General features: G+C 42.4%; 1 protein-coding gene across 5 annotated transcripts in view; it reads left to right on the forward strand.

The window, feature by feature from the left end:
- The window catches only part of cadpsb (Ca2+-dependent activator protein for secretion b), a gene marked incomplete at its 5' end in the record, with an annotated part of 99,493 nt that overhangs the window by 51,048 nt on the left and 21,882 nt on the right, over positions 1–26,563 (forward strand). The window contains 12 exons of one of the 5 annotated variants that reach the window (XM_083771521.1): positions 4,699–4,810; positions 9,669–9,808; positions 10,284–10,350; positions 10,987–11,095; positions 11,253–11,465; positions 18,109–18,245; positions 18,487–18,674; positions 19,639–19,740; positions 20,016–20,079; positions 20,177–20,300; positions 23,889–23,957; positions 24,950–24,982. In XM_083771521.1, coding sequence (XP_083627647.1) covers positions 4,699–4,810; positions 9,669–9,808; positions 10,284–10,350; positions 10,987–11,095; positions 11,253–11,465; positions 18,109–18,245; positions 18,487–18,674; positions 19,639–19,740; positions 20,016–20,079; positions 20,177–20,300; positions 23,889–23,957; positions 24,950–24,982 — 1,358 coding nt within the window. Of the gene's footprint in view, positions 1–4,698; positions 4,811–9,668; positions 9,809–10,283; positions 10,351–10,986; positions 11,096–11,252; positions 11,466–18,108; positions 18,246–18,486; positions 18,675–19,638; positions 19,741–20,015; positions 20,080–20,176; positions 20,334–23,888; positions 23,958–24,949; positions 24,983–26,563 lie in introns of all 5 variants that reach the window. The other 4 variants (XM_083771522.1, XM_083771520.1, XM_083771523.1 and 1 more) reach the window with 4 other exon arrangements.

Consider the following 26,563-nt stretch of genomic DNA (forward strand, 5'->3'; position numbering starts at 1 on the left):
ACTGGTCCATTGTGAGCCTCAGACCAGTCACCAGGTCACTGGTCCATTGTGAGCCTCAGACCGGTCACCAGGTCACTGGTCCATTGTGAGCCTCAGACCGGTCACCAGGTCACTGGTCCATTGTGAGCCTCAGACCGGTCACCAGGTCACTGGTCCATTGTGCGCCTCAGACCGGTCACCAGGTCACTGGTCCATTGTGAGCCTCAGACCGGTCACCAGGTCACTGGTCCATTGTGCGCCTCAGACCGGTCACCAGGTCACTGGTCCATTGTGAGCCTCAGACCGGTCACCAGGTCACTGGTCCATTGTGAGCCTCAGACCGGTCACCAGGTCACTGGTCCATTGTGAGCCTCACACCGGTCACCAGGTCACTGGTCCACTGTGAGCCTCAGACCGGTCACCAGGTCACTGGTCCACTGTGAGCCTCAGACCGGTCACCAGGTCACTGGTCCACTGTGAGCCTCAGACCGGTCACCAGGTCACTGGTCCCGCTCTGGGATTTGGCCATCGTGCTGGATGCACTCTCACATGATCCTTTTGAGCCACTGGAGACGGTGGACTTGAACTTGAAGTTCCTGTCATTGAAGACTGCTCTGCTAGTCGCACTGACGACTAGTGACATGCGCTCTCGGGTAACACAAGTGGTAACGGCTCTAGGGCTCCATCTTGCGCCACCCTTATCCCTTATCCCTAAATGTATTTGGCATTTTTTACTATTTCGAAAAACATTTATTTGATAAGGGTTAAGGGATAAGGGTTAAGGGGTGGCGCAAGATATAGCCACTAGAGTAATGCTTAGACCGAACCTCTCGTTCCTGCCTAAGACCTTTCCTTCCGGTTGTACCCCGGTGGATTTGGCAGCGTTCCACCCACCTTCCTTCTCCTCAGTGGAGGACAGGAGGTTGAACTGTCTCTGCCCAGTCAGGGCATTGAGACTGTACAAGGACAGGACTGCTCCCTTCAGACAAGGCGATCACCTGTTTGTCGCATGGGGTTCCCAGTGGAAATGGAAACCCAATTCGAAGGTGAGGCTTTCACAATGTATTGTGAAAGAGGCATGTCTGCATCCTGGGCCCTTGCGAAGAGCGTCACTATCCAGGATGTACTGTACAGTACTGTATGTGCGGCGGCCAACTGGTCGTCCCCGTCGATCTTTGCCACGTATATAACCTCGATGTAGCAACTTCAGACCTAGGCCATGCGGTCCTGGGAGTTACCGCACGTTGAGTACCAGTCACTAGTACACTAAGCATTAACCCTGGGCTCATGAGATGGTTTGACCATCAGCCCATAAGGCAGCCAGAGCTGCCAGCTCCTTAGTTAGGGTTTCTTAGCTACCACGCCGATGGCCTGGTGGCGTGCATGCTGTGTACATGCTGCATGCGTGCGTCCCCTAAGTAGGGGGATCTCGGATCAGGTCCTGTCAGCCAGCGGTAGTCAAATGGGAGTTGTATGCTCCCCATAGTGACTCTCCTTGGAGAGGAGCTCTGTTAGAGCCATTTTCTATTTATGATGATTTATATTTATTCTGATTATTATTGCCTGCTTTATGAACTGTATGTTTTTTGTGGTTATTTAATTATCTAATTATGCTATGGATTTGACATGCTGAATGGAGGTTTCCCCTCCCCTTTTGAGAAAGGATATGTAGGTGCAGGACACCTGACGATAGACAGGTGACTCCCTGCTGGGAGATAGAATGTGACACAGACGGGGAAGCTCACAGTTTGTTGACCGCGCTCACAGTCTCTTTTTGTTTTATTTGAATACAAGTTTATGTTATGTGACGGAGAAATAAATATGATTTGTTCTGACAAAACAATAAGAAAGGCCACGATAAGCTCTTACTCACTACCCTTCTGCTTAACAAGACGCAGAAAGCTGGTTGGTAGGAAGGATGACGCAATGTGGGACCCCCGTTATATACCTGGGGGGCTGGGTCAGTGACCTCACCTTGAACAACAAAGTCACGGTCCGATAGAATTGTGCGTGAGAGTATGTAATGTTCTGTGTGTCAGCGCCACCTGGTGGCTGGACCCACATAGTGACTCTCCTCGAGTTGCTCAATTATTTTAAGGTCCAACGTCCTTCTCTTATGCACCTAATTCAAGCACCCTCTTATAAGGAGAGTAGGAGAGATGGAGAGATACATACAGAGAGAGATAGAGGGAGAGATTGATGGAGAGTCGTTGGGTAGGAGGGGTCTACGTAATTAGTGCGGTTGCCCTAACAGGGAGGGCAACCACACTATTGTTATTGTAAATGAGCGATACTACTCCTCCCACAGTTTTTGCCGCACGCACTGGAGCCATTATGTCAAATCGACCGGCTTCATCGGGAATCGTGTGCTTGCTCATTGCTAAGACATCCGTTGTATAGTTTAATTGATATTAATTAATTAGTTAAAGTTAGTCCATAGACTTATAATGGGAAGATCAAAGAATAATTAAGGCTCCAATTTAAGTATATTTTCCTTGCCATATTTACAAGATTTACAATAAGAGCCCACTTTACATTTTTCCCTATAACTCTTGAACTGTAAGTCATAAAATCTAACCCAATGAATCCATGGATTCCTTGGGTCATGAAGCATCTCCCCATATAGGCCACGCCCATTTCGACCTGCGAATAATTTCCACCAAATTAGAATTTTCTTCAAAATACACTTTTTGCTCTTCCACCTACAGATTTTGTCCAAATCTCACAAAAATCGGTACACTTGATCTCTGGACATATCCGATTAAAACCACAGGCGTAATGTTGGTAGTTCGTATCGTTCGGCCGTAATCGTCGTCCGAAGTTAGTGGGAGGGGCCTATTTTACAAAAACAAATTGCAAATCACGAACGGAATGTCCAATCCATCCCAAATTTGTATCACATGTCACGGGTGGTTTAATCAACGCAGAGCCAAAAGCTATTTCATTTTCATCCATTGGGGGCACCACAAATGTGAAAAATGTAAATGTAAGATTTTTGGGGGATAAATCCCCTCCTAATTACTTAAGCATGATCACAGGGGTGACGCAAGATTGTAATTGGCTGGCAAAATTAGTGGGAGGGGCCTATGTAAGCGACTGCGGCAACCACACTTTTCTAGTTTGTATTCAAATTATCTCTAGTCTGGACATGTCTAGGCAACAATATCATTTTTTATATACCGGTATATAATTATATGGAAATGAAGGAAAAGGCGGCTGTGCAGGTAGCACAATGGTATTGAAGAATCATTGCATCACAAGTGGAAGAGGTTGTCGGTCTAGATACAGTTTTGACTGTACTTGGTTGGTACAAGTACAACATAGTCTTATTAATGTATTTTTTTCGTTTTATACGGCTTATTTATTTGTTGATTAGATTCTGATGTTATTTTTACAATACTAAATGCCCAATAAGTATAAAAAAAAAAACTACATCATAAATGTACAACTAGCTCTATTAGCAATGCTCTGGAACCCTTTCTACTGTTATGTAACATTACAATGCACTTACCGGTATATTCAATTAATGATATAAGTGTCCTTGTGTGTTTATAGGGAGCTTGGGAGAGTTTATTAATTACTAGGGTGGATATTCCACTCCTGACAGTAGTTTAGTAGGCCATGGGAATTGTGGGGATTTGTCTGTTACAGTAAAACCCAAATGTCCAAAATATATACCTTTAATGTTTGTACAGTCTATCTGTGAATACACGACATGGAGCCAGGCACTGCACTGACTGATGTCACTCTTATCAAATTCTAACAGCTTTGGTATAGTGTTGCATGATGCATGTATCAGGATAGTTAGTTAGCACTGCCATTACATCACATTACAAGGTGTGATTTACAACCGTCATTATCTCCCTATCGACATACCTGCACATAAACAAATGTTTACTGATTAGTGCAGTTTGTGAAGTTAGCATTTATCACATTATTTATTTATTTATTTATTTAGTATAGACAGTGGTAAATTATTAGAGAATGCCAATGATCTGTTTTGTGTGAACATTAGAACTGCATGCTTTAAATAGGTTAGCAGCACCAGAGCTGTAGGTGAAATGCACTGCCCCATCCATTAGCAGACCGTGGCGATGATTTGATCCACAAGGTCACCTTCAATCCATAACAGTGGTTCCATCTGAAACCAGCACAGCCCACCAGAGAGCCACTGCCTTCATATAAACAGTGGCTATATTCTGATTCTAAAATGTCAAGTGCCCCCTCATCCCCCATTATAGATCATTTTCATACTGTTCATGCTCCATTACAATGGTAGGCTACAGCGGTTATACAACAATACAGAAAGGTAATATTGTGAGGTCGTATACATGACTAGATTACCTTAGAACTTGGGAAATGATGTGTTTCCTTTTAAGCCTTCCTCAGAGCATCCCCTAGTGGGGAGAATAGCAGGAACAGAAGCAGAAGATGACATGTTCATTCTATGTGCACCATATCTCTTTCTTATGTCTGCGCATTCACTCTCTTCTAATTTACACTTTGTCGCGTCAAAAATAACAGAGACGTGTTAACGCTTGTTACTTTGGAAGGCGATATAGTGAGACAGACTGTTGGATCTCAGCCAGCTTTTATCAACCTCACAGGAGTTACTGCTGTCCAGTGCTTGCTGGAGATGTTCCAAGCTGAAGTGATGCTGTCCCAGCAAGGCTGCATTATGGAAGATAACTTCCCGAGTGTCTTTTTGTTGTGTTTCAGTTGGGGAACCCAAGGGGACTTCACCACTACACACCCTCTGCCTGGTGTCAAGGTGAAGCTGTTTACAGAGAGTACAGGAGTGCTGGCACTGGAAGACAAAGAGCTGGGCAGGGTAACCAACTCTCTTATTTAACCACATTAACTCTGACATCCCTGTTTTGTGCATGGCATTAATGTTATTACACGTCATATCACACGTCATTTCATTGACTCACAGCTCGCTCAAATCTGGACCATTTAAAAAAAATCAACGTGCTGTGTAATCTGTAAACTGAAACGGTATCAAGCGAAAACGATCATTCGGGAAATCGGATTAATTAATCAGACTTACTGAACTATGGCAAAATCACATCGGAAATTACACCCATCTAGCGTTTAATTGCCTTTCATTTGGTTGACACAAGTATCAGCTACGTGTTACTGATTATGGGGAATTTTACATTATTTTTTAAATCCATTACATTGCTGCATAATGGGGTGATGAGGTGATCATGAAACTGAACGAGGGAATCGTGCACAGTGCGCCTTGGTACAAATCTAATAACTTCTTTGACTAGACAATTAAACACAATGAGCACAAGGAATTGACACTCTGCTGATTAGAGGGAAATTACAATCACAGATTTGTGGAGAATTAAGACGAGACCTGTGAATGTTTGTGAATGAATCTGAGGAGCGCATTATTCTATCAAACGGATTCGCATTACGGGTGGTTTGAAGAGGCTCTTTCCGTTGTCCTGAACTTGTCCTGAAATATAGGGAAAGCGCATCGACACGCCTGGAGACACCTCCACCCGCAAATATAGGTGTCTGCAAAATTAATAGTGGGTTGTGTGTCCGCAAGATAACGTTTACGCACAGTGGAAGCTCCTAAATGCGTAATTCACGGAAAATGTTTATTACTTGCGGATAAAGAATGGCACACGATCGAGCCCTAAGTGGTTAAACCATTTAAACCTGAGGCCGATTCTAAAAAACGTTTTCTCTTCGGAGCACAGTTCTCTGCCAGGGCAGGTTATTGTGGCCTCCTGGTGGTCCCATGTCATCAAGGTACTGGAGGACCATCGGGGGGATGCCCCTGTTTTCTAAGAAGTAACCGTGCATGGGGGGTTATGTCTGAAAGAACCCTGTGGATCTAATCTTTTACAGAGAAAAATAGTCAAGACGAAAGTTGTCTACACCCTGAATATGATTGAAACGGGGGGAGGCATGCTCCGTGGGGGAGGGCTAAAAAAACCAAAAATGCTTAAACGCTTGATTTAACCACCGAAAGGTCGAAAGTCGATGTTCAACCTTATCGCCCGTCAAGAATAACAGAGAATACTGTTTTTTTTGACAGGCGACGGTAAAAGAAAATGATGAAAATCACGAAAAACACGTTTTTCATGGTTTTCGATGATTACAAAATATATATTTAAAAAAGACTTTTGCTGCACAGGGTTCTTTCAGACATAAACCCCCACGGGTACTTTTACAAAACAGGGGGAGGGACGAGTTCCCCCGATGGTCCTCCAGTACCTTGATGACATGGGACTTGAACCAGAACCAGCCAACTGTCTGTAGCAGAGGTTGCAGAGATCAAGTACACCACACAGTGCCGGATTTACAGTAGTAGGGAAGCCGGGGGAAAAATCTTGGTATTTTGATTTAATTTTGGTATAATTTTGGAGTACCCAGCCCCCCCAAACAATGAAGAGAAACAGGCAGGCAGGCAGACAGGCAGGCTGCAGGCAGGCAGGCAGGCAGGCAGGCAGGCAGGCAGGCAGGCAGGGACAGAACAGAGACAGACAGACAGACAGACAGACAGACAGACAGACAGACAGACAGACAGACAGACAGACAGACAGACAGACAGACAGACAGACAGACAGACCATGGATGAATGCAGCCACTATGTGTCAATGTGTGTGTGTGTGTGTGTGTGTGTGTGTGTGTGTGTGTGTGTGTGTGTGTGTGTGTGTGTGTGTGTGTGTGTGTGTGTGTGTGTGTGTGTGTGTGTGTGTGCACGAGTGTGCGTGCGTGCGTGAAAGACCCTTTTCGTTTAATGGCTATATGGATGTGCGTGATGTTTGGACAAAATCACTGTTTTGCAGTCCCTTGCCCCTTATCCCTAAACCTCCATGCCTATTTTACTATTTTAAATATATTAGAAAATTGTTCAACTAGGCGATCTACATCGACACGTTGTGAGCTTTTAGATTAGCTATTTTAACTATTCAAAAAGGAGTTTAGGGATAGGGGGTAAGGCACTGGCGAAAATAGGGCCCTAGCTGCGTTTGTAGAACGTTTGTATATTTGGTACTGTATGCACTATGGATCAAGTCAAATCTTACTTGCGGCACAGTGACAGGACATGGCCACAACAAGAATGGTTCTTGAGGGAAGGGCTTCTCGATGTATTCAATCAATAATTATGCATGGGTGTTACAGAGTTGGGTAAACGCCAATGAAAGAAATGCTATCTTTCTTCTCAGCCTAAATGGAGTCCTTGCTTAATTATGCCTGCGATTGGTACTAATAGGGTTTCCAGGAAACAGATCCACGTCGTTGCTGTTGGGCAGAAACATTATGTTTTTTTTGTTAATTAATGTCCTACTTTGTCATACCACAGTGTCACAGAAAACATGAAAGTGGTTAAATCTGTTTTGGGGTTTTATAAATATTTAACCTATTCAAAGTATTCAAATGAGTGACAAAATAATAACTCTAGGCCGCGGCTGAGCAGTCCAGGGACCTAGGCCGGTAATCCAGCCTGACGGCATGTCGTGGGTTTGAGTCCCGAGCCCGTCAGCCTTTGCCGCATGTCTCCCCCTCATCTCTCTCCCCTTTTCCTGTCCAAAAATTACTGTACCAGTATCAATAAAGGCAAAAGCCAAAAAATTATAAAATAATAAAAGAAAATAACTCTGGATCCATTGAAAGTCTGTTGTGTAGAGTCTGTAGACTGACTAGCAGGACTTTGAAAGCAACGTATAGCCTATTGCTAACATTAGTATCTGCTCCAAACGCAAACCTACAAAAAAGTGGCTTTGTTTTAGTTTTGTGCACATGTTCATCTTAATAATGAATTAAATCACACAATGACAATGCGGTAAAGAAGTGACTCTCTTTAGAACACGTCCTGCAATCCAAATTAATTTATCTCGCATGCTGCAAAGCCCCTCCCTCACCACCTGTTCTAAACTAGGCAGGTCTCACCTGGGAGCTGGCCTAAAGAGCCAACCTGTCTCTTCATCTATCTCTGTCTATCTCTCTCCATCTCTTTGTATCTCTTTCTGTATAATGCACGCACGCACGCACGCACGCACGCACGCACGCACGCACGCACGCACGCACGCACGCACGCACGCACGCACGCAGGCAGGCAGGCAGGCAGGCAGGCAGGCAGGCAGGCATATACACGCGCGCGCACACACACACACACACACACACACACACACACACACACACACACACACACACACACACACACACACACACACACACACACACAGAGAGAGAGAGCACCATCAATTATGCTGACAGAGAGTCATCCATTTTTCCAGTATTTTCATTCAGTGTAATCAGATATGTTTACTGTACCACTAGACACTTTTAGATCTCAAGTCTTCTCTGTCCTCGTTCCAGTGTCTCTGTGGATGCTCATGCTTTGAGTTTAGGTCCAGCCAAAATCCCTTGTGACTCCTCTAACCTTGTGTGTCCTGGTTTCCACGTGGCGGTGGTGGAACGCAGGTCTGCTCTAACATGGACCGAAGCCTCCTGTGTTCAGTCACTTGGATGGGATTCAGAGATAACCTCCAGTAACAACAGGCCCATGCCATGTGAATGCATCCAATTTCCTAGCAAACGATTTCCTGTGTCCTGATTTAAACCACACGCCCTCTGTGTATTAATTATTCAAATGTGATGGAGCAGGAAAGATTCCTGCATCCTCCACTCGGCTCGGAAAAAAACCCAAGGCTGGCAGTCGTTTGTCCTACTGTTGGTTTTGGGAAGCGGCATCACGGGTCGGGGACTTAATTTATTCTTTGTCACATGGTGGTGTTGCTCACCATGTGTCAAAAATAACAGATGTTCAACGTTGTGAGCTTATAGATAGCGACCGACACTGTTGTACGCCAGGGTATAAATTAAGCATTACTCAGTGAGGAGAGCTGAGAGCTCCTCTTGTGAGAGGCAGAGCAAAAATGGTGCTCCACTTCTCTACACACTAACACATTATCACATGTCTCACACATACAGTGTCACACACATGCATTTGCAGGTGTGCAAGCATGAGAGTGTTGAGAGGTCTTATGGAATACTGTCAGTTATTGTTGAATATTTGTATTACACAGATCCAGGTCAGCTTAACCACTTAACCACTTAAGCTCTGTATAATTCTTCATACAACAAATAGAAGCTTTAACCGATCTACGGCACAAGCTCACAGCGCATTGCATATCGCAGCATGTTGTGAGCTTCTACATCTGCTACGCATTACCCAAAATAGGGACGCCAGGGTTAATGTTGTTTATACAAACAATAGGATGTCATGGCGTTGCTGCTGGGTAGAAACCTCGTATTTGCATATTTCAACTTTGTGTGTTTTTTTCATAAATTCATGCCCTACTTTGTAGTACAACAGTGTCTGACAAAAGTACTAAAAATAGCCTATTTACAAGATGCGCACGCCGTAGGCTTTTAAATAAGCAATTTTAGTTTTTCTGACAAAAGCGGTTAAGCATTTTATAAATGTTGAACTCTGAAAAATAGAAGAAGAGCTTGTGACTATTATAGTACAATCAATGGACCCATTGGAATGCAGTTATTTTTGTCTATTTCCTGAAACATAATGGTTTTAATAATGGTTTTGAACATGCAAGGTGTGTTGTGGTCGGGCTTCAACACGTCATCAAGTTCATGACAGCATTCTAGAGCCCCTAGTCTCTGAGGTGCTAAATTGTGCCATCTGTTTGATTTGAGTGCAGGTCGTCCTTCACCCGACTCCTAACAGCCCCAAGGCGTCGGAGCTGCACAAGATGGCTCTGACCAAGGCCTGCCCCGACCATGATCTCAGGATCAAACTTGTTTGTCGCATGGACAAACCACAGAACATGAAACACTGTGGGTAAGAGACTGGAAGCTTCTCTCTCTCTCTCTCTCTCTAAGCCAGTGGCGCTCTCTGCAAAGTCTCTGTGCGCTTATTCTTTTTCATGTATTTCTTATAGAACAGCAGCCCCTTCAGCTGCTTGGCCTAATTTCTAGGCACATACCGTGGAAAAATACTATGAAGTTTCCATGCTCCCCCTGGTGGACATCAATGTATATTTTAGGGTTTTTAAATCAGGACTGCAATTATTTAGGGCAACAGTGATGAACATGACATACTGTATGTTTAACAGTAGCCTATATATTCATTATGTTTTGTTTTGTTTATTACTGTCAACTAAGTTATATACGGTATACCAATGAAAAGAAAAAGAAGAAAAAAACATACTTTAGCTGTATAACAATTATATGGTCATGGTTCATCATGACGTGTACTTTCTTCTTTCTTGTTTGGGTTTAGTGTACCAACTTGTTTTGCACAATGTTTTTGACAGGTACCTGTGGGCTTTTGGGAAGAATGTTTGGAAGCGCTGGAAGAAGCGTTTCTTTGTCCTGGTACAGGTGGGTTTAATCCAAGAGCCAATGGCGAAATTGAGCATAATGGAACAAACAAACATTCTGCAGCCTAATTGGCAACTCAACTAGCGCTGACAATGAACACAAATTGTAGTGTTACTTCTCAGGTGGGAAGACAGTATGACATTGTGTCCCTGTCGCTGCACTAGCACCAGTTCAGTATAGGCCGTGTGGACCTGGGCTGGACCTCTGCATGTGTTATTATGCTCTCTGAGTGAAACCTCTCACTGTCACATGAAAAGAGACAGCCGGAGGCTCCATGTGTATCGCAGGAGGAATGTGGTTGTCACACATCCCAGGCCAACATTGGGGGTTGGCAGTGATAGGAAACATAGCAGCATACAGTACATTGGGGCAATTGGCAACATCTAGAATGGGGATCAAATTAAACCAATGGTAGAGGTTTATTTGCTGCATAAATGACTGCATGTATTTACAGGAAGGCATTCAATAGTGACATATTTTCCTCAATTGGATACAATCGATTATCTGGTGAAATCATATAATTGTTAGTCAACATAGCTTTTGAGCAAAGCCCTCATTTGAATAGAATGTAATGGTAGCCTATGCCAATTAAGACGCTCTGTGCAACTATTTTAAATGATGACCAATCTGTTTTAGGTGAGCCAATACACATTTGCCATGTGTAGCTACAGAGAGAAGAAATCTGAACCACAGGAGTTACTTCAGCTGGATGGGTACACTGTGGATTACACTGACCCCCAGCCAGGTGAGACAGCGCACGCACGTTATGCATGCACTGCACACACACACACACGCACGCACGCACGCACGCACGCACGCACGCACGCACGCACGCACGCACGCACATATACATACAAGCACACACAATTTTAACAAGAAACTGACACTTTCCTCCTACATAGGTTTGGATGGTGGCAGGGCTTTCTTCAATGCCGTGAAGGAAGGTGACACTGTGATCTTTGCCAGCGATGATGAGCAGGACCGCATCCTGTGGGTCCAGGCCATGTACCGTGCCACTGGCCAGTCCCACAAGCCTGTCCCACCCACTCAGGTCCAGAAACTCAATTCCAAAGGGGGGGCGTCAGCCCAAATGGACGCTCCCATTTCTCAGTTCTGTAAGTAACCCAGTACACAACAACGACAGCTAGACAGAAAACAGACTTCTGTCACAAACCAGTGAAAGCTGTAAACCCATGAATGTTGCACGCCATGCGCTCCACACTGCAGTCATAAACATGCTGGTAGAACTAACACACAAGCACGCTCCCCCCCCCCCCCCAGTATCCAATGGACTTCCACTCATTTTCACCAGTCACAGTGTTTAAAGGTGCAATTCTGTGCTACTTCACAAATCTGAGTACTAAATAACAACCAACCTCAGAAATGATAGGAATAGTACAAACCATGAGAGTGGAAACCACATGCAACAATTAAATAGGTCAACAAAACCGAACCGAACATTCAGTGCTGCTGGTGTTATATGGTAACTGAATGAAACTTCTTTAACTTATTAACAGTGTTAACTTGTGCTGCTCTTGCGCTTGTCATAGACCCATCAATAACAGCTCTAGACAGCAGCCGGGTGTCTCATGCTGAGGTAATCCTCAGGTGCTTCCCTTGTCAATGCATCCGTCTATCGACTGCCGAGTCAGACTTCTCTGTAGCTTTAACCACTCTGTCACTTTACTCGCACAGGTCAGGTAGAAAAAGTGAAGGTAAGACTGTCTATAGTAGTGTGGTATCTGTACCGCCTTCTGTTGTTATCCTCTCTTGTGTCCCCCCCATTAAAGAAACAAAAATCTCCTTTGCAGTAAAAGCCCTAACGTATGTGGGCAGCAGTTTTCTTGCCTTTACTTATAGATTGCAGGTGGCTTGTGACCAATGACTTAAATTATTTTCTACTAGTACTGTAGTACATTAGACAGAATGTCACGTGCAACAAACACATCATTCTCCAACAGTAACACTGGGAAAAAACATTGATCCTAATGTCACATACTACAAAGAATTCCACAATAATAGATCCTGCTATTCAAAACAAAACATGACTTTTGACTTGTGTGCATCTTTTCACTCTTTAGTTAACAAAATATTTATTTTACAACTCTATAATGACCAATGTTTTTGTTTTTTTCGTTTTTTCCTGGAAGGCTTGTAGGATGCATTGTTTTCCCAACATAATTGGCACGGCATAGCCATGAAAGATAACTCAATATTTTAATAATAATCGTAATAATCATAATAATAATGAAGATACAAATGTTTATTTCATTGTGTGTGTAAAATAAACCTGGGCATTGTAATAAAATACTGTGTATTTTAGTTGGGTCAATTAATTAATAAGGTCAATTATCTTACTCAAGAAATTTATCACATAAATCCATTGATTTATTTGTCTATTATGTGATCGTTCTTGTGGTTAGTTGACTCATTTGATGCCAGCTTTGCCATTCAACCCCCCTCCCCGCACAGTGGCACAACCCCTGTCCTCCCCTCCTGTAGCACACCATGCGTACATGTTTCCCCTTCCCCGGTGGTCTTGAATGGCACAGGGAGGGACCATCGCATACACACACCTCCCCTCCTGACTCTGCTGCAGTGGGACCGCTAGGGATTCCAGGAAGACTATGAAGGTCCTAAAGAGGTCATGGGAGGCTTTGGAGGAAGGACTTTCTGCTGCTCTCGCTCGACCGGCCAGATTGAATCTAACTGTAACTACAGTATACCCTACACTGTATGAGTCAGATATATTAGGAGCCTCTGTGCTCATATTTACTTGGACCGTGTCATTTAAAAGGAATGACATGCCCTATGTAATATATCCCCCCAAAATTAACAAAAATGTAGGATTAAGCAAGCAGGACACGCCATGAGCTTTAAATTATGACTTGTAACTTGGCACTACTGTAAACATTTTATTTTGAACCTATCATGGACCTTCATAGATTATTTCATGAGTGAAAAGGAACACTGGCATCTGCTAACACTTGAAACTGGAACTGGGTTGTTTTGGGGGTAAGTGCCTGCCAGTGTCTCTTTCATACACGGCAACAGGTGTAATGTAAAGATCAACACACCGGGTGATACCAGAATCCAGACTTAACCATCGTCAACCTGACATCCTTTTTTGAGCATGAGAAGGAAAACTAACCAAAAATAGCTCATCTAGAAGCTCACGGCGTGTTGCGATGTGATGCGTTGTGAGCTGGAATTGTAGGAATATTTTAACAGGGCTTAAGTGGTTAAGTACACTGCAGTAGACTGATGAGGATGTAGATTCCTCTCTCTCTCTCTCTCTCTCTCTCTCTCTGCTAATTTGTCTGTGTGTTTGTCTCTTTGTTTGTGTTTGTCCCGTTTGTCTCTACCTTCTGTTTCCATCAGTTCATCTTTGTCTTTCCAGCTAACTTAACACCTGTCAATCACAGTCACATACTGTATAGCCCCCTCCCACCACACACCACCCCCACACTTTCTCATCTTAGTATAGGTCAGTGGTTCCCCTTGAGGAGTGTACCTTTGTACACTCTCAGAGTTACTGGGGTCCTTGAAATGACACTAAAAGAGTTTGAGAGCCACTAGGTTGTTGCTGTTGTTGTTGTTGTTATTGTCGTTGTTGTTGTTGTTGTTTTTAGTTGTGTTTTTCTTCTTCATGCTTTGCTTGTACCCTCTTCTTCTTTATAGTGGAAATGCAGCTATAGGTCAGGGTCGTATTGCTAGTGGTCTTTATGTTATTCTGGTTCTGTCCCCTCTTACCCTGCTGTCTTCTAGCTGGACTCAAGGGTAAGTGCTTCCCTGTAGCCGGCAGAGCTCAGATAATCCCCGCCGATTATCTGACAAATGCAACGTGCTTTCTCTCTCTGTCTTTCTCCCTGTCCCTCTCCTCCTCTCAAGTCTCGCTTCATGTCTTAGAAATGTAGTTTGACGACCTTTTGTTTTGATCGGCCCCTTCTTATTTGAGGGACCAATGTACTTTTAAAGCATCAATTTTCGCCAAGTTAGGATGCATGTATTTTGATTAGAGTTTTATTATTTGACTCGGCAATGGTTAAAACTTGATATTTTGGATTATTGCATAATTGCCTTCTCTCTTTTATGCATATTGGTGGAAGCACCCCTCAGAGTAAAGCAACATATGATAGTCTATAGTGTTAATTGCAGGTACAGGTCGGCTACCTCTCAATATAATTGCACTAGTCTCAAATATTTTTCCACTACTTTCTCTACTTTGAAGATTATCTACATTTGGAAATTAACAATACCAATTAATTGATAGAGAATTGGAAATGTATTGATTACCATGCCCATTCAAATAGTGCCAATTGTGAAATATAGATGGATTTAGTACAGTCTATGAAGGTAGTATGAAGGTAGATATAAAGTATCATTGACCTTTAAATTCAGTTGATTGTTTGACATTTTCCAACCTTTGATAATAGCAAATAGCAAAAAATAGCAGATCTACAAACTCAAGTGGTGAGCTTGTAGATCAGCCTTTCCCCTATTACAATTTTTTTATCAGGGCTTAAGTGGTAAACATTGATCATGCTTTACTTACGAGGGCTCAATTGCTTTTAGTTTTTATTTCTTTCTGTTTTGCATCGCCTCATGAGAGTTGGCAAATATGTATGTGGAGTATTCTGAATGCCAATGACAAGGAGTAGCTAATGGTCCATTTATACTTCGGGGTACGACTTTGTCGCTCACTACAAAGAAGAGTGAACATCTCTTCTTTGTGGTGAGAGGCGCGGCTGTACGCCAAAGTATAAATTAGGCTTAATGCCGCCCCTTCTGACTATAAAATACTCCGGACCTCCCCCTCCCCCAGTAGATGGGCCTGTAGATAGAGGCTAGACCGGTTGTAGCACCTCCAGGGAGAGATATCATTTTGATTTATTTTGACTGCCCTTTGATTGCCTGAGCAGGAGAACACCTGTGTCGTGTGTCCATGGATTTACAGGAATCGTTATTCATTTACCCCTCATCTCCCAGAGAATGATACAGTTTTGCCTCTGTCGGCTTCCTGCTATATACCCATGTACTTGCACTAAATTGTATTGCTACCCTATTAAGGCTAATTCATACTTAGTCGCATGAGCGCATCGCTCGACAAAAAATACATATTTTCAACTGAAAAAACAAAACAAAACCAAAAACATGTCAAGCTCCACACTTTTCTTGGTTGAAAGTAAGTCGTTTTTTGTTGAGCAGTGCGGTCGTGTGGCAAAGTATACATTTGCCAGTAGCCTACTTTGGTAGTGGTATGCCTGTTAGTATGCTCTGTAGAGACCATGAATACACTGCAACATATTCAAGTATTGTCAACTTGCAAATACGTAGAGAAAAGGAATGCCAAAAAATCATTACATCCAAAATTGTTAATGGTTCTGAAGATGTGCATGACATTTGAACGCACACTGAAATGTCACACTGTCGTACAGCATGTGATAATATATGTATGCAATAGGGTTTGTTTGTTCACTTTAGCGTTTCAGTCTTTTTTGATGTTGATCTTTTAGATGATGAAGCCATAATCAACAAGCGTGGATTTAGTTTATAAAGTCCCCTTTTGGGATAAAAACCTAATTTCCTCATTGAAACCAAAGACATACTGTAGCCTCCTCTCACTCACTTTAACATAGACGAGCCTATGATATACCCTCTATTTCATTTTTTTTTTTTTTTTTTTTTTATCTTTTTTTTTTGCGGCTTGATTTTTTAAGGGACAGATAGTAGGCTGACAGGAAACGGGAGAGAGATGGGGGGATGACATGCGGTAAAGGCCGTGTCGGGTTCGGGAGTCGAACCCGCGGCACACCGCGACTGGATCACCAGTCCGGTGCCCAGACCGTTACGCTACGGCCTGGGCCTCTATTTCATTCTTTATGCCGGAGTTATACTTAGTTGCGTGCAGGACACAGGTGTTGCACGCGGGTGTCGCGCACTGATAATAGCAGATCTACACACTGAGCCTTTAAATCTGCTATTTCCGTTGCACGGCACTGGCGCACAATCAAGTCTAAACCACGCCCCCCTGTTGCTGGCTGTGTTCAAAGCTCTCTTGACACACACCGTGTGCATCTGACTTCGTCCGTACCTTCGCCCTTACATCCATCTTCGTGTCTCTGGTCGACCGATTTCCTCCCAATACTTTTTTCACAGGTTTTTTATTTCCCTACTTGATGGCTATCTCACCCACCAGATCTCCACTCGCCCCTCCACTCTCTTTCATCCAGCTGTGTGCTCACGACCGCTCACCACCAGGCTTCTATTGATGTTTTTAGATCTCATGTCACATCTGTCCTTCTCTTACATAATTACACCCCAATGACCCCATATAGTATCTATACTGTCTTGACCCCCCCCCCCTACACACACACAACCAATAGCAATCCCCAGTATGCACCTGAGTGTTCTTCTACGCCTGTCCCTTTCTAACTAGAGGAGAAAGTGCGGTACTTACACTAGTAGCCTGAGTGCTTCAGAGGGAGCACACTTTCCCTTTTCCTGTCAGTAACCTGAAGGCTGGTGATGGTGTTGCTGGTGTTGACAGTTGTGCTCTTTCTGGTACTCTCACCATGTTCAGCCCACAACGTACCAGCCCCCTGCACCCCACACCACCACCCCCACCCTCCCACACCACCCCTAACATCACTGTCACTCATCTCAATGTCACTCGGGCATGACACCTGTCACTCACACCGAGGACATGGCTGCATTTCTATTTCTGTTTCTCTCTATTTTGAGTCGCCCCTTATACGAAATCATTCCGTCTCTGACAGTATCCATTATTTAATGTAGGGTAGCATCAGGAATTCTTAAAATTGTTCCTGTCTTTATTCTTCTTTTTGTCCATCTACTACACCATGGGAGAGTAGACTATTCTGCCATTGTTTTCCTTACCGACCTGTATTTATATATGTTTCTTTCTTGGTTGATCAAGTTTCACATTATCACATTATTTTCTCATCATGAGTTCCACAAAAAAAAGCTATATAAATAAGTGTGTGTGTGTGTGTGTGTGTGTGTGTGTGTGTGTGTGTGTGTGTGTGTGTGTGTGTGTGTGTGCGTGTGCGTGTGCGTGTGCGTGTGTATATAGTATATGTACACATGCAGTACATATCTTTATACTGGACATTTTGTAATGAAATACTAATATTATTGAATTGAATTGAATTGAAAAAAAGTGCAAACTTTGGATTGATAAGAGGAGCCCTTTTACAATTACTTCTTTGGTCACGTGTAGAGCAACTCTTTTCTCCTATTTGTCTTCTTTTTTTTCTTTTTTTTTCAGCACACGTCCCAACATTTGTCAGGAACTGATTGACATTCACCAATCGCGAATGGCAGAATCTATTGAAAACATAAGCAACTAATTTAATCTAACAGCACTCTTTCAATTGTGGTTTTGGATCCATACAGACGTTTATCCCCTGTAAAGCAGGCAGGGGCTGTGACACAGCTAGCAAAAGAGATGCATGCACATACTGTATATTACAATGCACCCGCCTCACTGAGCTTAGCCACACAATCTTATTTTTCCAACACATCAGCTCAATTTACTCTGTCTAACACAATGCAAGTTGACAATGTAAGCTGTACGTGTTTATAATTTGCCCTAGAAGTAGCCAGAGATTCCCTATAGTGTTTTTGTGCTGTGATGAAGTCTAGACTAGAGACAGGCTGCTGGCCTGTTCATCAGTGATGACCGAGTCTCCTCTGAATCGTGTCCTTTCCCCCTGTGTGCCATTGGCCGGATAGATGCAGACAGAGCTCAGAAACATGGAATGGATGAGTTTATCTCCGCTAACCCCTGTAGCTTTGACCACGCGTCGCTGTTTGAGATGGTGCAGCGGCTCACTTTGGACCACAGGCTCAATGACACCTTCTGCTGCTTGGTAAGTGCCCTTTAAGCTCATCATATCTACCCTTTGCACAACAACGTCTCATTTTGGTCTTTAAAATACAAAGAGGGCAGTATTGCATGTGTGTTGATCGGATATGTTTGCCAAACGACACCATCATCCGATAAAATGGACAGATACAATAAATCTGGCACAAAAACAGTAGTTGTGGGCAAAGATGAAAGACTATAATGGCTCTTGTTCTTTTATTTTTCTGCTCTTTTGTGCAATGCAGGGATGGTTCAGCCCAGGTCAGGTGTTTGTCTTGGATGAGTACTGTGCCAGGAACGGGGTCCGGGGATGTCACAGACATTTGTGTTACCTGCGTGACCTTCTGGAAAGGGCAGACAACGGGGCAATGATTGATCCCACCCTTCTCCACTACAGCTTTGCTTTCTGTGCATCCCATGTACATGGGAACAGGTGTGGACTAATCCCATCTTGAGAGATATTGTGTTTTTCATAAAATATTTTTTTTTTGTCCTTTTACAAAAGGATTTCTATATTATATACAGTATTAAGGCCACTGGACTCCAACTGTCCAAAACTTAACATAAAGGTAACTGAATATTAACAGGACAACATGAAGAAAGCAAACACGACCAAAAGCATCAAGACATCGTGTGTCTTTGTGTTCTTTTTTAATTTGTGTTATTTTGCCATATTTTCTGTTATTTTCTGTACATTTTCTGTTAATTATGATGTTATTTTGTGTTATGTTGTTAATCAATTATTTGTGTCCTTGTTTCTATCATTTTTCTTTCCTCACTCTTCTCCTCTGTTATTTGTTGTCATAGTCTCATAATATCCATATTATTCATCCTCGCATGCGTCCCTTAAAGTCAGAGAGGGCAGCAATTACTGGGGTCCCCTGGTCGGGAGCGAGGGCCCATGGTCCCTAAAGAGCTCACAAAGTCCACATCCTGGCACTGCCTCTAAACGGGCAAGCAAATTCAAGTTTAGAAAGAGAAGGAAAACCAAAATTCCACTCTCCCAGGAGCCTGAAAGGTGAGATGTTGTCAATTATTTACATGTGTGATGCAATGGGAACCAGTTAACATGAAGAAAACATTGAAGATAATGTCTCACACAAGTTTACAGACAGTTCTTGGAGAGCTGAAAGCCATCAGCCAACATAGCAGGACAATCTGGAATGTTGATTTAACTTTGTTTGTTTGAACACTCTGGGTTTTACTGTATTGTGTTCCTTATCGTTGTCCAGTTGGACCCAGATGAGAGGTAGAACAACCAGAATAAATGCAAATGTTCAGAATAATTGGTTGAGTTTACGTGTGTGTGTGTGTGTGTGTGTGTGTGTGTGTGTGTGTGTGTGTGTGTGTGTGAGAGCGTGCGTGCGTGCGTGCGTGCACGTTTGTGTACTTCTCAGGCCAGATGGATTGAGCACAGTGAAAGTGGATGAGAAAGATCGCTTTGAAGAAATCAAAGAGCGGTTGCGAGTGATATTGGAAAACCAGATTGTACATTTCAGGTGACTGCCACTGCCTGAGCTGTACCCGGTGTACATTTACTAGAGTAGGCTACTGTACTTAAGTAAATGTTTTGAATATCTGAACCTTACCTGAGTATTTGTATTTTTGTAATTTGTACTTTTGATTATTTCATTGTTTTTAAAAGTAATAGTAGTAATATTTGACTCAATTGCTTGGGTTGAGTACTTGTCCATTATTGATTGTCGCTTCAAATCTTAAGATGTTTATAATTGCTGTTCACTGTTATTTATTCATTTTGTTTTTATTTTTTTAGATACTGTTTCCCCTTCGGTCGGCCAGAGGGTGCATTGAAGGCCACTTTATCCTTGTTGGAGAGGGTTTGTAATTTTTTATAAATAAAAAAAGCCTTTTGTAATGCTCAACTGTAGTATAATGGAAAGACGTGATATGATTCCCATATGATGTGCTCTTCAGGTCTTGATGAAGGACATTGTGACTCCAGTCCCACAAGAAGAAGTGAAAGGAGTCATCCGCAAAAGTTTGGAGCAGGCTGCGCAGCTCAACTACGAGCGTATCACAGAATATGCTCTAATCGAAGGTAACATTAGCCATATATCACAAAGACACAGTGGTGGAAAGCAACTGGCATTTACTTAAGTACTGTACTTAAGTACACATTTTGTATTTGTACTTTACTTGAGTGTGTCAAATTCTGTACTTTTAGTTCTACTCCACTACATCTATCAATTGCATTTTTATAGCGCTTTTCTAAGTGATCAAAGCGCTTTACAATGGTTCATTCATTCATACATTGGGACAACCTCTTAAGCCCTATATACATTTCGGCCATTTGAAAATAGCCGATTTACAAGCTCACAATGCGACGCACGACGCATTGTAGAATTTTTTAATATACTTTTATTCAAGTACATTTAGAATTCCGGACTTTTACTTGTAACAGAGTAATTCTACATTGAAGTATTGATACTTTTACTTAAAAATGTGAGTACTTTTTCCACCACTGATCACAAAGACACCATCAGCAGTCTCGGTCACACTACTGTGTGATTTCTTGTTTTCCCCCTGGTGGCCAATGACATTTCTTCATAATGATTTTATCATTGGATTTCAGTTTGACATCATATTTGATTGAATATAATCCAGCGATTATATATAGCATGGACTGTATGGAATCAAAAATAGTGAGAGACATTCTCATGAATTCTGTGTTAAAAGCAAATCAATTAAGTACCGTGCATAACTCCTGAAATAATTTGTCTCATCATAAGGTGCATGTTTTGGTGCAAAAAAATGAAGTTTCTTAAAAGGTTAAAGCTTTATATTTTCCAATAGCAATCACTTCTATATCATTTTTGTACAGTAACAGGTAACAGTAACATTTTTGTACAGTAACAGGGGTCTCTCTCTGTGTATCCAGCTCTTTGTACAGTAACAGGGGTCTCTCTCTCTCTCTCTCTCTCTCTCTCTCTCTCTCTCTCTCCAGCTCTTTAGTAACTAGAAAATACATTTTCCATTGGTGGTTATAATTTTATTCAATCAGGAAAGAGAACTCCACAAATGTTATAATGTCCCTGTTTTTTGTTTTGTTTTTTTGAGTGGTGCAACCACTCCTACAACCAGCAATGTCCGTGCCTATGCCTGTGCCTATGTGCCTATGCCTGGGCCTACAGTATGGCCCTCATTTATCAACCGTGCATACGCCAAAATATGGGTGCACGGCAAAATGACCGAAATTTTTGGCATTTACCATTTCCGCCAAAGCTTGAAATTGGTCGGGAGCTGTCGTACGCTTTGTCCTCACCTGTTTTACTGTCGTAGAACAGCGGAGCAGCATTGTTTGACCAGCTGAGAGGCTGTCACAGGCATCTAAACATATGTTTTCACTCCTAAAATTTATAAAACTAATAATAGCCTACATGTGAAAAAATATATATTTTGTATGTCATATGAAATTGGTAGGATATTTCCAAGTGTGCAAGCTTATTAAAATCGCGCAATTAAAAACAATGCTTTAAGCCATTTAAATAGTGTTTTGCATGAGCGCATACCGGTAGCCCCCCCGACCCCCCCTCCTAACTTCCATGACTGGATCGAGAGGCAATTGCAGTGCTGCAGCTTTAGATTTTCTTTTCGCAGATAAGTAAGCCTGGGACCGAAGCTATGCAGCTATAGTCAAGTCTACCAACCAACGGCAAGTGCAATCTACAGCCATGTCTTTCTCGCGTTACGTCTCGTCCTTTTAATTAAGGATGTCGCAAAAATGAGGGCGAGGCTTGATTTCATAGGGCGTGCCAGATAGATTTCAGCCGTCACATTTATTAATGTCGGAAAGAAATTAAGGAAGGATCAGCTGTTTGCGATCACTTTATAAATGCCGTGGCTGTACTACGAAACCTACACTCGAATCTGTGGCAGATTTTACACTCAATTGATAAATGAGGGCCAATTTGTCTACCTGCCATGAGCACGAGTATATGACTTATTTGTACCAGTAGGGGGTGCCAGAAACAGAGAGAGGGATAGTACTGCTGTGTTGCCTGCTAATGAGAGAGTGAGGTGTGGGGGGGGGGGGGGGGGGGGGAGTATCCTTTCTCTGTCCTGATTGGATACAATTAGTATCCTGATCCTGTGAAGATTTATTTTCTGTTTACTAATGAGCTGGAGAGGTGGGAAGACACTGTTACTGTACAAATATACTGTATCCAATATCCATGTCCTTAAGTATCATCATACATCAGTATCATGTCAGTATCAATGTTGTTAATATCATGGTCAGTTTTGAACACTTTGGAAGAGGTTTGGGTTGTAATTTGTATAATGTGTACGTAGCTTGTTATGATATAACTAATCCAATTGACAAGATATATTTCTCCGTTGTGCTGTTGCAACACCTTCTCATTGACTTTCATTGTATGGTGAAAAATCTCTCAAAGTCACTCTTTTAGCACATAAAGGAATGCAAACAAAACTGACAATAACACAAAGCACTGTACGGAGAATGTTTTAAAGAACAATGTAAACATCATTACAGTATGGTCAAATAGTTTTGCTATACAAAGTATCTCCTCTGTCCGTATTCCATATGAATTGTGACAAGCTGTCAGTCACTGTGTTGTGTCTCAGTCCAATAACTCTCTCCTTTGTTTCAGGCCTGCTTTAGCTCTGTGGTGTTCTATAGGTCAAGTTGGCTTTTGTGTAGAGGTGTGTGAGTAAAAATGCATTCAAATCCAACGCCCTGAAATCTGTTGTGCTGGTCTCTCATAGTGCCTCGAATACATAGTCAAACTGTGCAGCGTCCTAACCTCTGGTATGGACCGTTAAGCCTAATTCATACTTTGTCGCATGGCCGCTTCACTCGATGTTTGTCGAGCGTTGAGCGACAAAGTATACATTTGCCCAGAGTCGCTAAACGTCCTCTCTGACTACTAGCAAAATGATGCAACCCTCCCCCACCAACCCCACCCTCAGCACTTCTCTTTTCTGATTCCACCAGCTGACACTGTCCTCTTTACACGCTCCTCCTTGAAGTATACCTGCTCTCCTGTCCTCTCTGCCTTATCCTCTTGCTGAAGACTACTCTCCTCCTCTCCTGGCACCTCTGTCCACTCTGCTCTCTCTTCTCTTCTACAGTTGCTTGCCACAACTATCACTCTGACCACTTTTAATGTGATAATTAGTGGCTACTATGGAATGCTGGGAACCATGGTCCCCTGCATGTGCTATTAACACATAACGACAAGGTATTTCTTTATTGGCATGGACTGCTCAGTGCTCATTAACAATAATGTTAACTAAACAATGACTTGTACTGGTCCTGGTATACAGTACATCACGTAACCATCAATTGCATTGAATTGCACTGTGCATATATTTTCACAGTATATCAACTATATTGTTAGAGTTTATGCCTTAAAAGAAATCCCTCAGGGTGCCAAAGATACTAAGGTGTACAACCCTTACTATCTTGTATACCATGTGAATTCCTTGTGATACTCCTGGTGAAGGATAAACCATAGTAACCAGCATGTGGCTTTGTCTGTTGGGGCCTCCTGGCCCACCCAGTGTAGTATTCACCTGGACAGCCCCTTTTACCATCAGCTTCTGACCTCTAGCTTTCCCTAACCTCTGATCCCAGCTTCTTGCATGCCACGATCCTCTTTTATAGGGAAAAAGAGAGAAATGTTTGAGCACCCTGTCTACTGCTTGGCGTCACAAGTGATGGATTTAACCATCCGTGAGTACCTCCAACATCCCCCTGCGTAGCCTTGTTCATCTTTCATTCCAGCAGCAGTTCGTCTCATTCCACCCTCCTGCTTTTTGCTTTCCTCTGAGACGTTGCACCTGCCATGCTTTTTTTGTATCTGTGCCTAATGTCTGTGAGAGCGAATGGGGAGAGAATGCATCGGTCGAGAGGCCTTAGCAACGCACACTGAACTCTAGCCAGTCTGGAACAGTTAAGCCTAATTTCATGCTTTGTCGTACGACTGTGTTGTCCTCTGGAAAATAAGTTATTCTTTTGGTGAGTGATGAAGTTGCACAACGAAGCATAAATAAGCCCTTTCAGTTCCCTCTGCGATGGACATGAATGAGAGGTCTGGTCTTTAAGCTTCTTTCTTTTGGTTGGACACGCATCCCTTTGACTTGAATGCATTCTTACTTTGCTTCTGTCTGTGTTATCTTCTCCGGTCATCTGGTGTGATTATGTATGAAAAGTGTGATACAGGTAGGCTTCTTTTTTGCACTGTGGCACCAGACAAAAGCTAAAGTGTGACTTGTTGGTAGAGTCACTCTAGGACTGGGGGTCATAGCGGGGGGGCAGGGGTATTTCAATTTAAAAACAACAAACATGAAACAGTTCCTGTGTTGTAACTTCAGTTCTGTTCAACTCCAGTCACCACCAGTGTGTCCTGTCTTTGACCCTTACAGCTGTTCTGTGTTGTTTCTAACTGTTACTGTACCTGTCTGTCTGTTGACAAACATCCTGTTGTCACCTTTTACTTTCCAAACTCTCCACAGGAGGACGTGGTTCAGTGTCTCTGTTTTTGTAATGTTTGTCCGTTGCCTAGAAACCACACTCCCTGGAGCTGAAAGGTTGCTGGCAGAAGGACTCAAAGGGTCACATGACGATGAATAACATTGAGCTTTAACCCGTAACGTGAAAATAACCATAGATTACACACTAAATATCTCCTCTTCATCTCTCCTCTTCTCTTTTTGTCGCTGAAGTTGAGAAAGGTCAAAAGGATCAGAAGGATCCAGGTGAACCCATGTTTAACTTGTGGCTTAGGCACAGCGTGTGCACACACACACACACACACACACACAGAGACGCACACACAGATGCACACACATGTGCACGCACGCACACACACACACACACACACACACACACACACACACACACACACACACACACACACACACACACACACACACACACACACACACACACACACACACACACACACTCACACTGAACCATACACCGGTACACAGAAGTATGTGAATATACAATTATGTATTTCCACATACAGTATGTGTTTGCGAATGGCCACGCATGTTTTTAAGTAAGAAGTTTGTTAATTTACACTAATATTTTGTGGAGATTGTATTACTTTATCTACCGTAGTAGTAATTCAAGGCAGGCTATTTACTCCAGAAATGTAAAACATCTCATGTCAAGTCTTAAATTCATAGACATTTTCAGTAATCTCCTTGCTAGTTTGCAAGAAAGAATGTAAAGCAATACAGTCTCGTACAAAACCCATACATTATAGCTTTGCTATGTGTTGAGGTGAAACAAAACAGACGAAGATATGGATCAGTATTACTATCATCATTAGCACAATGCAAAGGTCCCACATTTTGGCACAGGAATGTATGGGAGTAGTTTAAGTTATTAATACCATATGTCATCAACACATGACCGCCTACATTACATTTAATAATACACTTTTCCTATCAGATCCCTCACATTTTGTAATTTAACTAAATAATAATCAACACAACCTCGATGTAGTTAAGGGTTTCTCAAACTAATTAATATCAACAACCTCACAGTAGATAGTTATTTACTATTTAGGCCAGTGGTTCTCAAAGGTTTTGAGAGTGTACAACTTTGAGAGTGTACAAATGGAACCAATTGGGCCTGTAAAGGTTGATTTGGTTCCATTTGTAAACTCTCTGACTTACAGACCTGTAAGGGTCCATTTCTAACCCCCCTCAAGGAACCCTGAGGGTCCATATGGACCCACTTTGAGAACCACTGGGCTAGGGAATAGTGAAATCTTTGCTACGACTGGCATTCTGAGGAAATTAGCAAAACATATAAACAATAGAATTGCAATACTCAGCTATTGCAGCTATTCACCTACAGTATAAGGTTGTTTGAATTCATGTAGCCTATCTTATATATGTGCTTTTGATTTGTGTCAGTCATTCAGTTACTGTACATGTTCAGATATCATTCCACATTGTAATGTTTAGGTAACCTCATTTCACCACATTCAAATGTCTATCAATTCATTTTGTCAGCACATTATGGATTTAATACAATTGTCTATATTAAGATAATTTCACCAATATTTCTGCCAACTTTAAGTAGGGCAGAAACAGCTGGTACATTTTGCATGGCTAACACCACTGTCTTTACACTGTAAGAATAGTCTCCAGAACCGTCACATACTATTACAATTAAAAGCTTTATTTTTCAGACTACTGGTTTGTTAGCTGCAATGATAACCCATCAAGGCAAAATAACAAACCACGCATTTACTTAATTTGCGCCTGTTCTTTTAAAATTAATTCAAAAGATGATCCTTGTATTTGAATGTCTGTTTT

The sequence above is a fragment of the Protomyctophum parallelum genome (genome assembly GCF_964188405.1).
Source record: "Protomyctophum parallelum genome assembly, chromosome: 8".
NCBI classification, from domain to species: domain Eukaryota; kingdom Metazoa; phylum Chordata; class Actinopteri; order Myctophiformes; family Myctophidae; genus Protomyctophum; species Protomyctophum parallelum.